The sequence below is a fragment of the Pleurodeles waltl genome, chromosome 4_1 (assembly GCF_031143425.1).
Source record: "Pleurodeles waltl isolate 20211129_DDA chromosome 4_1, aPleWal1.hap1.20221129, whole genome shotgun sequence".
NCBI lineage: Eukaryota > Metazoa > Chordata > Amphibia > Caudata > Salamandridae > Pleurodeles > Pleurodeles waltl.
Genome location: NC_090442.1, coordinates 541,762,559 through 541,777,485, shown reverse-complemented (window position 1 = coordinate 541,777,485; position 14,927 = coordinate 541,762,559). Strand labels below are relative to the sequence as shown.

The 14,927-nt window shown below is 42.9% G+C and overlaps 1 protein-coding gene across 10 annotated transcripts in view; it reads left to right on the top strand.

Annotated features, from left to right (window-relative positions):
• The window catches only part of ST7 (suppression of tumorigenicity 7), a 557,088-nt gene that overhangs the window by 303,429 nt on the left and 238,732 nt on the right, over window positions 1–14,927 (top strand). For all 10 annotated transcript variants that reach the window (XM_069228913.1, XM_069228910.1, XM_069228912.1 and 7 more), the window contains exon 2: window positions 11,336–11,418. In XM_069228913.1, the coding sequence (XP_069085014.1) occupies window positions 11,336–11,418 (83 nt within the window). The remainder of the gene's footprint in view (window positions 1–11,335; window positions 11,419–14,927) is intronic.

Here is a 14,927-nt window from a genome sequence, read left to right as displayed (position 1 = left end):
CCATCCACCAAACTCCCTATAGGGTGGCCACCGCCTAAGCGGCTACCTCCCCACTGGACCGATTATGGGTTTCCTGCTAGAATGGCGGGTGAAAACCTAAGCTTCTGCCCGCTGGCCTAGCAGGAAACTGGCTACAGCATTGTCTCCAGCTCGTAATCGAGCAGGCGTCAATGCTGTCGCCTGCAGAGTGCACCAGCATAGCAGACAGTGAACATTGCAATGGTGCTGGCCCGACATGGGCAGTGCAGGGCCCCTCCTGCATCTGTTCTCTGCCAGCCTTTTCATGGCGGTGCTTGCAGCCCTGCCCTGGCGGATTAGGACCTCTGCCACTGCCAGACCGCCGGCATCCAAGATCCTGGCGGAGCTGGTGATCCAAATGCTAGGGTTGTAATGTGGTGTTGGGCTGCCACGTTGGCCGCGGTCCAGACCGCTAACGTGAGCCACACTCGTAATGAGCCCCTAAATTCCCTGAGAATTTGTTCCATCTTAAAGTTTGTAGAAGGTAAATGGCAAGTGTTTCTTTATATTCTGACACCTTCCCAGACAGCTGCTTTGCTCTTTCAAGGACTTTGGCCCGGGTCAACAATCTTTTTTAATTCTATTCAGAGTTACCTTCTCTAAACCATGCTTTACAAAGTAATTTGCAAAGCCAATAGTTTAGCTCCCTTATTATAAAAGTGAGACCTCATGTCTTTGCTTGTTAGCGTATTGAGTCTGGTACTGGTACTAGAGTTTCAAGGGCACCTCAGGAATATTCTGTTCTCGGCAGTCACATATACAGTGTAGTGTCCAGAAACTTTGTTTCTAGCCTGGTATTAATAGTTAATGGTGATGCAACATTCAGTGACAAATGGGCTGTGAATAGATATTGCCTGGTGAATTGACAGTAAACATTGAGTACATGGAAGGTGAGTTTGTAGATGACAATGGAGACAAGTGCATAAATCTTGGTAACATTGTGTGGGCGAGAGGGTAGGTTGGTGCTCCAGTTTAGTGATTAGACATAGGCCAGAAAGTGACCTGCATTACCTGTGAATGTGAAGGGTAACACAAAACAAGTGTGCTAAAAAGCGTTCACTGAATCGAACAGCCCAGTAGCAAACTGCAGCGCCTAAAACGTTAAATGAAATTATCAAAAATGGGAGAGACCAAGTAAATTATGCAGACAAGAGACAGCAGTGAGGTGCGGGAGAGAAACTAAAAGGTGGTTATCAATGGGGGAAAAAAGCTGACCAGGGAAGAGAGGGATAGGGAACAATGGATGAGCTTGGTGTGGGAGAACAACACGGATATAGCAAAGGTGTGAAGGAGGAAGCAGCACACAAGCAGCAAAAGCAAGAAAACTCATGCAAAGCCAATAAGTCTTGCCTGTGCAAGAGATATTACCTTTTCCAGTGTGCTTTAGCCATGTGGTACACCACTGTGGCTGCTGTTCACCATGGCTTAATGTTAGTGGCATAGAGGAGAGTGGAGTGGCATGGAGGGTTGTGGATGGAGTAGTGGAGAGGAGCAAAGTGGAAGGGCATAACGGGTTGTACTGTGGAGTGCCGTAGATTGGAGAAGAGTGGAGTGGCATAGAGTGGCATAAAGTGTCATAGTGTAGATTCAAGTAATTTAAAGTGGCATGGAGGTACATAGAGGGAGTTGCGTATAGTGGAGTAGCATGTCGTGGAGTTGAGCGGAGTAGATGGTCAAAAAGTGTAGTGGCATAGGCTAGAGTGCAGTGTCATGGAGGGAGTAGAGTGTCATGGAATGGAGTGTAGTAGAAAGGCGTAGAGTGTTATGGAGTGTCATAGAGTTGAGTGGCATAGAGTGGAGTAAAGTGTTGTAGAATGCAGTGGGGTAGAGCGGAGTAAAGTGGCACAGAGCGGCATACAGGGAGTTGTGTAGAGTGGAATAAACTGTTGCAGAATGCCATGGAGTAGATTGTCATAGTATGGAGCAGCATAGCATGAATTAAAGTGTTGTGGAGTGGCATATTGTGGAATACAGTGGAGTAGGATAGATTGTCGTAGAGTATTGTAGAGTAGTGTCTCATAAAATATAGTGGAGTGGTGTAGAGTGGAGTGTCATGCAGTATAATTTTGTGTTGTGGAGTGGCATATCCTAGTGTGGCGTGGAGTGGAACGTTGTGGAGTGGTGTCGTGGAGTGGTGTATCATAGAGTGAAGTGGAATAGTGTAGAGTGGAATGTCATAGAATGGAGAGTCATAGAGTGAAGTGGTATCATAAAATGGCTGTTGCATTTACCAAGACATGAAGTTTTGCTCATAAAGGTATACTGTAAACAAACCATAATGTGTGGAAATGTCATCACCTAGTGTATTGTTTTGTTTTGGTTCATATTAAAATAATTGTTTCCACCACACTCCAGAATTACAAAAAAAGTGCTTTGTTTTTGCTTTCCTAATTCTGATGATTCTGAAATACTGTACAGTTCATTTACAAATATTTAACTTTTGCTGTGTGCTAGAAAAAAAACGTTTCTTTCACAGCAAAGCTGTCATATAAATCCTTGCACTTTGAAGTCAAAGAAAGAAAAGTAACCAATATCAAGCTCCCTCAAAAGTAGAGCCCGACATTTCACCTCTGTCTTTGAATGTACAACAACCATGACAAGATCAGAGCAAAATACAAGATTTAAAGGCCTGTTTACAGATAGCAAGCATTTGCGGAAAAATACAGTAAATAGGCTATTCTCCAGTGGAGGGACAAACTCAATTTGGACAGCCTAAAACAAATGAGACCCAGCAAATAGAAAGCAAACAAATTTGAGTTACAAAACTCAAAGCCAATGGTGACCAATGGGTGGAATACATTCCCACTGAAGCTTCCAGCAGGTCCGCAGGAAGTCTTTAGCAAACCAGACACCTGCACTGTTTGGTAGGCTTTGATCTAAAACAAGTTCCCTGAATGTAAACAGTGAAAATATATAAGTAATTCCGTCAAAAGGTTGAAAATGAAGTTGTGCTCCAGGAGAAAGACCAGCACAAGGGAAGGAAGGAAACCCTTTGAAGCAAATTGGCATACCAGTAGATATCAGCAGTGGGCAAATCCGCAGTGATATTGTCCACAATAGGTCTTTTACCTACAGACAGCTAACACTGTATGCAGATGGAAACTAAAAACAGGGAGTTGAGTTGTTAAGGGCAGAATGCAATTTTAAGAGTTCAGGCTGAAGTTGTAGTTTGCAGGCCGCAAGGCCTAATTTTAACAAAAGGACAAGACTGCCAAGATAGACCGAAAGGTTGGGCCTAATCTGGAACCAGGCATCTTACCCCACGCCTCATAAGAGTTTGCTATTGGAGGACCTCTACCATGGTATCAGAAGTATGATGCCTGTGACACAGCGAAGAGATGACACTTATTCAAGTCTTGTCAGTAGCTGAGTGATTGGACTTCAGCACTGGAACTTTAGCCCTTACTACACCACTTTCTATTAAATTGTTAAATACAGATAATCGGAAATAAAATTCAGCTTTCAAACTGAAATGCGGTTTAGCAAAAAGCGCTCCATTTGCCTCCATTTACCTGGATTCCTGCTTTCAGTTTCAAGATGATACATTCATTTGTATAAAGCAAATAAATGCATCCAGCTTACACTAAAGGGTGCTATGTCAACCACATGGCAACCACTGCTGCGGGATCCATCTCCACACAAGGCCATCGCTCACCCAACACAGCTGTTGGAACCACTGTTGCACAATGCATCTGCACGCAAGGACATTGCCTCACCCAATGCAGCTGTTGGAACCGCTGTTCCGCAGTGCATATCCATGCTAGGAAATTGCATCGCAATTTGCAGCTTGTTGGAACCACTAGTGCTTGACACATCCCCTCGCCGGACTTCACATCGTCTTTACTGCGGATGCATCTTAGCCCAGGACCCTGAATCTCTTTACAACCAGGATTAAGGTACTTCAGGACTTAAGTAGACCTGATGACCACAGTTGGCGCTTTGTGCTTTATGGCTCTATTTTCACAGAACTATTTAGACTTGCATTTCTCAGGTTCTACTGATTGGATTTTTTGCCATTTTGGTCTTGATTTATCTAGTAAAAGGTACTTTATTTTTTCTAAAATGGTCTGGTAATCTCTAGGGTTTCAATTTATTACTATTTGAGGTGCTGCATAAATACTGTACTCATTGCTTCGAAGTTAATCCTGAATGCTGTGGGTCAAGCTACCAGAAGGTTGAGAACAGGTTAATTTGGGGTTTGCTTGTGACTTCACCCTGACCAGGATAGTGGTTTCTGCTGGGGTAGAGATTCACCTCTATCACCCCCACCTCCCCTTCTAAACCAGCAACCCATTTTCTTACACTAGGATTGGCTCAAACCATTCATCCTAGTAATATTGCACTATGCAGAGGGAAACCTCCTAATATTGGCTTAGAAACTGAATTTACTATATAACAAAATGAACTGAAAAGGTATGTAGTGCAGCCTGTACTTATAGTAAGCAATCTCAACATCTAGAAATTGATTCGCAAACTGTTTGCAACACACTTAAAAATCCCACTACTGTTCGACACACAGAGCAAAGGAGTGCTCCATAAAGGGATCAATATTAGATCCTGGGTGTAACAATAAGGAAGCTGTCTGTGATGTCGTACTTATGGAACATTTTCAAACCGGCAAGCGTTGAATGAATACACAGTGACTGAAAAGGTGGTTTCTAACATTTTAAAGTTTTAAAAGGCCAGCTTTAAAGAAATGATTAATGCATGAGTGTAGATAAATTGTAGCATAACTAGTTGGAAGTGGCGAATACTATATTTAGTATTCAGTCACATACAAAATAGACAAATATTCAGTCGAAGTTCCAAATTTTTATTTTTAATGATAGTTCAACATGAGATAGACATATTACCTGACAAGAAAAAGATATGGAAGACAGAAGACATTATCAATAAAATTATTTATTAACATTTTATCAATTACATATCTGAACTGTTCTGTTTTTTTTACGGGCACTAATCATGTTAATCAACCAGCACAGAACCGGTAACATTTATTGTGCAAACTCTGTAACACGCAAGTGCACACGCACAGAGCAGGCTTTCCCCATCACTACTGGATATTGCGTCTCACCTATGTGTACTCCTCCTCACTCAGACAATAGCAAAGAGCTAGCTTCTTCTGTCCAGTATTTACCTAGCTCCATCACACAGACACAGTATCACGTATGCCTTTCCCTTCTGTAGTATTTCGACCAGTTTAAAAAGATTTAAAATATGGTAATCTCAGTAAAATTTAGGCTTTAAAATCGAGGATACTGCTTGCCTAATTCTCTTGAGTGGAGGGAGATTAATGCCATATAATGTGCAAAACTCAACAATATGAGATGGTCTTCGCTAAAATGAACACGGCTCAGCAAAAGTAAAGTGTTTAAAAAAATAATAATAATAAAAGCAAGACAGCAGGCTTCTTCCCGTCTATACACCCAGGATCTGGAACAACATCCCGGTATCCATTTGGGCCACCCAAAGCTGCTCCAAGTTATGGAAAAGGTGAATACTCACCTCCCAAAAAATAAACAGTGCATTAACAGTCCTCAACTCAGTTTCTTCATTTATTACTTGTTGACTTTATGCTTTTCTTTTACCATGTACCGCGCTCTGCTGCCTTTTGTCGAGGTTTATGCTATAAAAATACCATATACATACATACAATAGGTTTAGGAATGAACCGAATTTCTGATCATACATTTCCTAAGAAACTGTAGAGCTGGACGTAGTTTACATTTTAATAATTCTTTTTTTATGTGCAGATATTTTACCTCAAAGGTGTACCCAAAAAAATAGCTTATGTTTTCATTTAATTTGTAATTGCTGACTAGTGCGGTAAATAACTTTTGTTTACTGACAGTATTATGAGAACAGGCCCCTGTCTGGGACAACCATCATCAATAAATTTTAAAACTTATAGTGTACATTTACTAGGTCTGTCACAGTAGAAGCCTTAATACTAAACAGTACAACATAGGTCCAACAACCATCCTCAACACCATCCTTCCCCTCACTCACACCAATATTGGACAACTCAGCAACACAGGTATTGAGTCTGAACTTGATACATTTCTTGTCCTGTAGCCCAAGATATCAGGTGTTCTCGATGGCTTTATTGCTCCTACCCACAGGACCACTCCTGTTAATTACATTCAGTATAAAGGCAAGGACCCTCGATCACGGCCAGAGCATCATGCTCAGGAGACCACCACACAATACTTTATAAGCTGGCTTCAATTTACTTTGAAGAAAATATGAGAAAAACTCACAATACTAGTTAATCGCGCCATTGCCAAGATAGACCATATTCTGTGGTACCACTGAAAAAACAGTGGCATACCTTTTTATTTCCTTTAAAATACAGGTGCTTATTTTACTGCCCTAGACACTGAAGGACCATAAACAACTCACCTGTTCATTGCCTCAAGGTTTACCGGCTTTATGCCTAGAGCATCAGATCTGACGAGGCAGGAATTTGAATATCTCAGCATTTCCCTAAAGAGTGGCAGAAACCTCCTCCTAAAAGGCATGGCTCTTCGGGCAAACCTACCAAATGTGTAGTGTCTCCCATGACATGGCATTCCCTCCAACATTTGGAGTTTGCATTAGGTTACATTTGATGACTATCTTTATTATGGTTTTCCCTGCCCTCGCTACATTGGGAAGATGAGTGTATATCTTCTCCCAGGCGCACCCACTACTTGCTGGAAATTTGCTTGCCTAATATCCGTTCCCACTCCCCATTATGATGTTGTGTCTCTGTTGTGCTTAATGCCTGGTAAAGGTTAGAATTGTTGCCTCTAGAACCAGTCAGCTTGGGAAACGGATCTCAAAAGGCATCCGCCCTAGTGGCCACCTTTCATATATGAGTGTGAGTAATACAGGGGCTTATCTGTGTATATTACAGGTGCTCAATGAGTTGGAATTCGGTCTTGCTATTTTAGTATATATGTGTATATATATATATATATATATATATATATATATATATATATATATATATATATATATATATATCAAGTTTGAGTGAATCTATGTTTTTTTACTAGCTCTCACCTGAGACATTACATGTGCTGTCTCTTGCGAGATCTTCTGTTACTTTAAAAAAAACAAAAAAACTGAAAAGGCCTTAGAGCCCGCCCATTACTTACTGTTGGTTGGCTTCATTGTCACACATTTACTTGCATCTCATTGGTCAGTGTGTGCAATTTTCACTTTCTCTTCATGTGTTTATCTCTTCGAAAAGCGTGGACCAAGTACTAAATAATGTCTTCATTAGTATCCTTCCACTGCTTGCAGTCAGATTGAGGTACTTTTTTTTCTTCCTTTCCCTGTTTCTTTTTGGCTCTTTTATTCCCTTGTGTCCCCTCTTGCACTGTTGCTTGTTGCCTCTTCCTGTCACCCCGTCCCACCCGCCTCGCTGCCTGTTGATCCGCCCCTCCAGTCCTTCCTGCCCCAGTGCTTTTTGCCACTTTGCTCCCACTTCGTCTTTCTAACGTTGTTGCTTGTTTTTAACACATAGTAATATATTTATCTGCTGATTTTTTTTTTTTGTTATGCTCTTGCTAGCTCGTCTAAAACTTTAAACTGAACCTGCACACTGATACTTATAACAAAATTCTGATACTTTATGCACAATCTTTATATATTTAAAAGCACTACTTTGAGTTTAATACTGTGCTGATACAACCATTGAGAAGCTGACATTGTATATGACACAATGACCCTGTGCCATGCCTCGCAAATACATTTAATATCACGCTGATCCTTTTAATGTCACTGTGACACGTTGAGTTGCACGCTGATAAGCTGTCAACACTTTCCAAGACAGTCTGCGTACTTTAAGGCCTTATGATTCATTGAGGGCTTGTTAGCCTTAAAAAGACATGCTGAGAAGTTAAGGCTCCCAGTTCTAATTGGCTTTTTTTTTTGTATTGAAACGCTGATGCGTCTGATCTTCTTATGCCAGTATATTTAATGATATGCTAATGAGCTTAGTGGTATACGGAGACATGTAAATCTCAGACTGATGCACTTAACTTACCAATTGCCTTACTGAAATGCTGACATTGCTAACATGCTGATAACTTTAACTGTATGCAAGTACATTTGTTGATATGCAAATACTTTTGTACCGAAAATATATATAGGGCTATCATGACCTTGTTCTTTGTAACTCAAAAAAAAAAAAAAAAGAAAATCGACTAAGCCAAAATAGCTCTATTATTTGACTTTGTCAATTTTTGTTCAACAGCATGGTTGAAAGAAAAAAAAAAGCACCATGATGTGTTCAACGTTGACTGTGTTGCAGCACTTTATTTAATTTACGTTCAACCATGCTGCTCAGCAGCTGCACTGATGCACAACAAGGCTAGAAAAACATTGATGAAGCCAATAGATCTTGCATAGATGAGAAACACCGGAGAGGTTTTTTTGCATGGGATTTAAGTAGTCTATCAAACCATATTGGGAAGACCTGAAACAAATATGAAAGGATCAGGAGAACATTCATCGTAATGTTGTTGATCTTTCCTAGCCAGGACATTTTCAAGGTTTCCAAATCTCACTTGATAGTAAGATTCTGGGTATAATTAGCTTCAAAGAGGTCTCTAGGACATTGAGTGACTTTATATCATGAGACTAGCTCGAATGATCAGAAGAGGTCAAACACTGTCGGAAGGGATAAGCATAGAGATCCTAGGCTGTGAAGAACTTTGTTAGCACAGAGAGTGACCTTTTTATGCCCACAAGGTCTTTGGTTTGTCAGATATGGCAGACAAGGTGTTCTATAAAACGAGCAAACGAAAGCAACGAGAGGAGACACTCTTGCCTGGTGACCCTCTAAAGCCCAAATGGATTGGACTTGCAGCCATTAAGAGCGGCTCTCACTGTGGTGTTAGACTGGTTAGACCATATTCAGTAAGTGTGATCCAAACCCTGCATGCTTCAGGGTTAGTTAGATGCATGAAAGACCAACCTGCCTGTTGAATGCCTTTTCTGCGACCAAAGAAAGCAGGACAGCAGTTATGTCCTTGAGAAGCCTTCCCACTCTGGAGGATCACTGCACTCACATTATCATGCATTTGTCTACCTTGCACCAAACCACTCTGATCTGAGTGAATAAGGACAACATTAAGGCAAGTAGCCAAACTTTTAGTGTAAAGCTTGACATCATTGTTCAGAAGTGCAATGGACCAATAAGATGCACAGAGTCTTACATCCTTTCTGGGTTTAAGAATGACCATCATAGTGACCTCACTCATTGAACCTGTGACAGCCCTCCCAGTTGTGCAGCTTAGGTGCTCATTTATGCATAAAGGTTTTATAGAATAATGTTAAGGCCCTGGGTTTTGTTGAGCTTGAGAGTTTTAATTGTGGCCTTTACTTCTTCAACCTGTAACTTTTCCTAAACTCAGTCATGCTGTGCAGAACTCACCTCTCATTTAAATATCAAAAGGTGTCTGAAGCTCTAAGTGCAAAGTACTGAGGCTTTAAAACATTAAGTGTACCCTTCCTTTCCTTTAAATACTCCAGCAAGAGACATGTGATATCTAAACAGATTATCACACACTGAATTAGATTTGTGTCAAACACTGCCATTACGAGGCAGGGATAAGACTTTGGCCAATGTTGAGAGTCAGGGTCTTTAAAAAAAAAAAAATGTGATTGTGGCAGCATTATTCTCAGGGTTGGCCCTTTTGGAAACATGCAAGGTGGCACCTTGGAAATCAAACCATATGTTGACAAAGATTTATTGCCTGGGTGTTAAAATCAGATATGGGTCCAGAGTAGGAGACGTGGTGCTCAGACACCCGAGGCTGTATTACAGAAAGTGCTCTGGGAGCACACAGGGGTGTGTATACCTGCTTTCTGTGACCCTACGGTACTTTGGTATTACGATGGTAGATGCAGATTCTTGTGTGGACCACTCTTTAATACAGCTTGCACCAGCACACAACATATAGCGCTGGTGTGATCCTAGGGGGTGTGCCCTCAATTGCATAGGGGTTGTCCCTCATTTACATGGGGGGTTCATCCCCATGCTAATGAGCGAAACACTGCCTCCGCGCCCACATCCATAGAATGATGTAGGTGCAGAGACAAAATTACCTTCAGGAGGAGCAGTGACTGTGCGTCACAAAGGGGGGGAAGAGAGGGTACTATAGGTCTCCTAGGCACTCCCCTGCAGACGAGTACAGTCACTCACTGCTGCTTTGTAATTTAATAAAATGCATAAATTATATGTTTTGTGTTTATTAATAGTGAAGTGCAAAATTAGTTCCTTTTTGTGCAGTCCTTAATTAGGGGTATTGATGTGGCATTAAAATGATGTTTCAGATTAGCTCCTTCCTGACAGACTTTAATTGGAAATTTCCAGCATACAAAGCAAGGGACTGTTTGTCATTTGTTAAAGGAAGGGGGAGTTGGTAGTTTTTGTTTAACCCTCTCCCTGTAAGCTAACTTAAATGAATATTCACCCCTTAGCACTATTAAATTACCAGAATCTTGCCATCTTCAAAAACACAGCTGGAGGTGATGTTTTTCCCTCCGTCCATGTGGTTGGTTCGCGAGAGCTAGCCTTAATAAGCATTTAAACCAGCATAATGAGCCAGTGGTAGAAAATTCATTGTGGCGCTTCATTAACACAGCAGCTTGGTTTCTTCTTACCAATCTGCTTTTGGGCCCAGTGAAGAGATGGCCTTGTGACACCCTTGGGAATGAGACTGCCTGTCTGCGGGGCTGCATCCAGGATGCTAATGTCCTGCACAGGGTTTCACTCATTGACATATATGTTGTCAGACCTAATTTGTGCGGGAGACTTCCGACTTTTAAAGCAAAAATTTCTTTATTTTAACTATCTCCCGCCTAAAATTGCCCCTGAAAATAAATTACCCCGATTTTTGTCTACCGTCACTTCTTTCCTGGTGGGACATGTTGCCATGTATGTATTGAGAGCAGTACAAGATTGTCCCATTGCTCAAGTCTTCGCTTGAATTCTTACAGGCAGCGAGCATGATATTAAACTTCAGATCTGTCACATAACTGGAGAAGCAGGGCGATTAGAACACTGCTCTCGTCTGTAAGTGCAGAGCTCTGTCATTCAGCCCTGACACGATCTAGGAGTTTCTAAAAGTGCCACCCCTCCAGAGTCAAAATCCTGCTTGCTCCAGCATTTGAGTGGATTTGGTAAAATGTTGACTTACTTTCATTGTGTGACGCAGATATTCAGTATTGCTTCTGATTAGGTAAGCGTTTTAGATGCAGAGGAAACCTTCACTCATAGTGTTCAAATTTACTTAAAATGTCTCATTTCTGTTTTTTGCAGTGAGTATGTTTTTGAACACTTTAACTCCCAAGTTCTATGTTGCCCTGACTGGCACGTCATCCTTAATCTCAGGACTTATTTTGGTAAGTATTGAAACTGGCGTTATTATTTTTTTTTTTTACTAATCATTGCAGTGGATTTCGTTAGTGTCGTACTCAAACTCTGTAAAAGTGAGCACGAGCACATGAATTTTATGGCCATACCATGAACCTAACAACCGGCAAACAGCCCACAGTGCCATCACGTCATATTAGACAAATGTTCAGTATGCAAATACTAACAGAACTAAACATATACCCCTGTATTTCATGACCTGAAAGGGTACGACTTTTACACATTTTACTTTTGCAATATAAGCATAATAATGTGCAAACACTAGTGCTCTTGTAGTATGAAAAGTATTATATAAATAACAGTACAGTGCTATATAGCAATTTGAATGTGTCATTATGTATTGCTTACTTGATTTGTTGCACCGTGGTGAGCCTTCAATGACCACATGCTGCTAAGTCAGAAAGGTAGTTATTTCTGTATGACCTATTGCATGCACTTAGCTCTGTGATGAAGGGTCTAAATATGTCCGTGTGTGTATGGTTATCTTTCACTGAAAAAAGTGATGTTATAATTAAGTGTTGAAATAAGAATTCATGTTTTAAAAAACCACTGAAATTTGCCAGTTATATTTTAGTGAACTAACTAGAACTTGTGCTCGATTATGCACTGCATATGACCTCGCGTTACACCAGTGAGGACATCCTACATAAGGAAAAAGAGTATCCTATTGGGTTTGTGTACTTGAAGTAATTCAACAAGCTACACCTGTGCCCACTTCACCTTAATTACATTACCCTCATAAAGACTTCACATGACCTGCAGTTTTAAGTCCAGACATGTATACATTTGCCACGGAAAGACACTTTTCTTTTTTTTTAAATACTTATTTATAGATTTATATAAACAACATACAACAAAAATATAAAGTTACCTCTTCTGCCCTTACAGCAATAAATCAAAGCAGTTACTTTTATAATGGATCTTCGGCACTCCAAGCATGACCCAAGTCTCAAGAATTCTCAGACTTCAAGCAGAGGGAGACCGAGAACGGTGCCAAATGTCTGTATACCAGCAGTCCCCTGCCGAGAGGACTCAGCAGGCCGTCAAGTCCAAGGGAAGGCCTCTAAACACATGTGGCAGAGAGGAAGAAACAGAAACCCCAAAAGAGTAGGAGAGAAAAAGCCGGGAGGAGCAAGCAACACTCTCAGCAACCGTTCCATACGACTGCAGCCTATAAAAGCGGGAACAGCACTCAATATATCAAGATAGACATCCGCAACAGACTCTTCAGACAGACGCAGATTCAAGGTAGGATCGAAGAGGCGCCCAGATGTCCCGTGGCCTAGAGCCAACCGGTGTCAACTCCCAGTAATTTGTTAATTGCTCCTGGCAGAACGCGGCATCTCGCAGCCAATCTGAGATCTGAGGAGACAGAGACCGGGCCCAACAAATTGCCACCCTGTGCTTAGCCAGCAGCAACATCATGCCAACCAGACGTCGCACTGTAGTCTGCACTCCATTCACCCCTCCCAGCAGCGCCATCAAGGGAGACGGAGGAATCTCCAGCCCATTCATCTCAGAGAGTGCACAAAAAACCTTCCTCCAGTAGGCATACACTTCCGGACAGGTCCACGCCAAGTGCAGAAAATCAGCAGCAGGGGCCCGGCATCTTGCACATGTATCATCTGCTCGCAGCCCCATAACACATGAACTTCGAGGGGTATAATACCAACGGTGCAAAAACTTAAAGTGTATAAGGCGCAACCTGTAGTTAGGTGACAACTCCTTCATATGCATACAGCACGCCCTCCAGGCATCCTCTGCAATGTTCTCCCCCACATCCTCCGCCCACTTCACCCTTACAGACAGCCCTGTCCCCTCCCTCTGCTCCTGCACACAACCATACAGCTTTGTGATAAGCCTCTTAGGCGACTGCGCACTCCACAACACTTCCAGTGCGCGGCAAGACGTCGGGGTCGCAGGCAAGCCGGGGAAGCGAGCACGCAGCATAGCGCATATCCGCAATAAGTAAAAACAGTGGAGCGCAGTGGCAGGTCGATCCCCCAGGATCTCTTCCGGGGACACCAACCTGCCATCAACTAACCAATCATCGAGGGTTATCTAATCGAAGGCCCGAAGGAAATTCCGGAGCTGCGAGTCCTGAAACATCACCTCATCCCCAGCAGCTGCCACATGCATAGACGGCGCAAACAGCACATTCGTCCCAGAACGCTTCAGTAAGATCGACCAGGCCCGGACCGTAGAGGCCACCGTATCTATGCCTCGAGGGCGAGCCCCGTCCAAGTTGGCCAACACTCGCTCAAGTCCGTCCGGTCACACCGCATCACTTTCGGGAGCTAGGTGCGGCAAATAACGGATCGGCCTGATCCAATAGTACGCAAACAGGGCCTGCGCGCAGTGATAATAAAGCTCTAAATCAGGGGCCGCAAGTCCTCCTAAGTCAAATGGCAATACTAGTGTTTTCCAGGCTATGCGAGGCTGACCAGCGCGGAACGAAGGCGCTGCAAAAAACCAGCCGTAAGCACCAGCGGGAGGTTAATGAACAAATACAAAAATTTAGGCAGTACAAGCATCTTAGCCACCTCAGTCCGCCCAGTCAGGGACAATGGCAATGAACGCCATGCTGTAATTCTGTCTTCTAGCCAAGCCATGGCTTTACCATAATTAGCAAGCCAGAGCGCCTTAACATCACAGCTCAGCCAAATGCCTAAATATTTAACAGGCCCATCCGCCCACATAATACGATAGCGGGACCGGCATACTGCTGTTCCAGACGACAGAGGTAACACAACAGACTTAGCCCAATTTATCGCCACTCAGAGATACCTCCAAACCTGACAATCTCATCCAATAACACATCTAGGTTGCGTGCAGGGTCACGTACATACAGCGCCACGTCATCGGCATACATGGAGATCAGAATCGCTCTCTGACGAAACGGCAGCCCCCGCATACTGTGGTGCTGTTGCAAAAAGGCCGCCAGCGGCTCCATTGCGATCGCAAAAAGCAATGGCGACAGGGGGCATCCCTGCCTAGTTCCACGCGCCACCGCAAAGGGCTCTGACACACATCTGTTCACCCGTAGGCGAGCCACCGGCTGCGAAAATAACAAACGTATCCAGTTCACAAAACGCCTGCTCATTCCCACCAAGAAGCGCAAACAGATATTGCCACAGCAATGAGTCGAACGCCTTAGTAGCATCTAGGAACACCGTCACAGCCACATCATCGACGGAAACTGAGCCAGCAACGGCAAAAAATGTACGCAAATTATGTGCTGTGGACCATCCCGGAATAAACCCTGACTGATCCGGCAGCACCAGTCTCGTCATAAGAGGCTGCAGCCGTGCCTGGATCATTTTAGCCAATATCTTGTTGTCAATGTTGATCATCGATAGGGGCCGGTACGAATCACAGCTAACTGCAGCCTTACCAGGCTTACGAACCGTAACAATAAGCGCCTCGCGCAGAGAGGCCGGGAGGACTCCGTTCTGTAGGGACTCTTCGTAAACCTCTA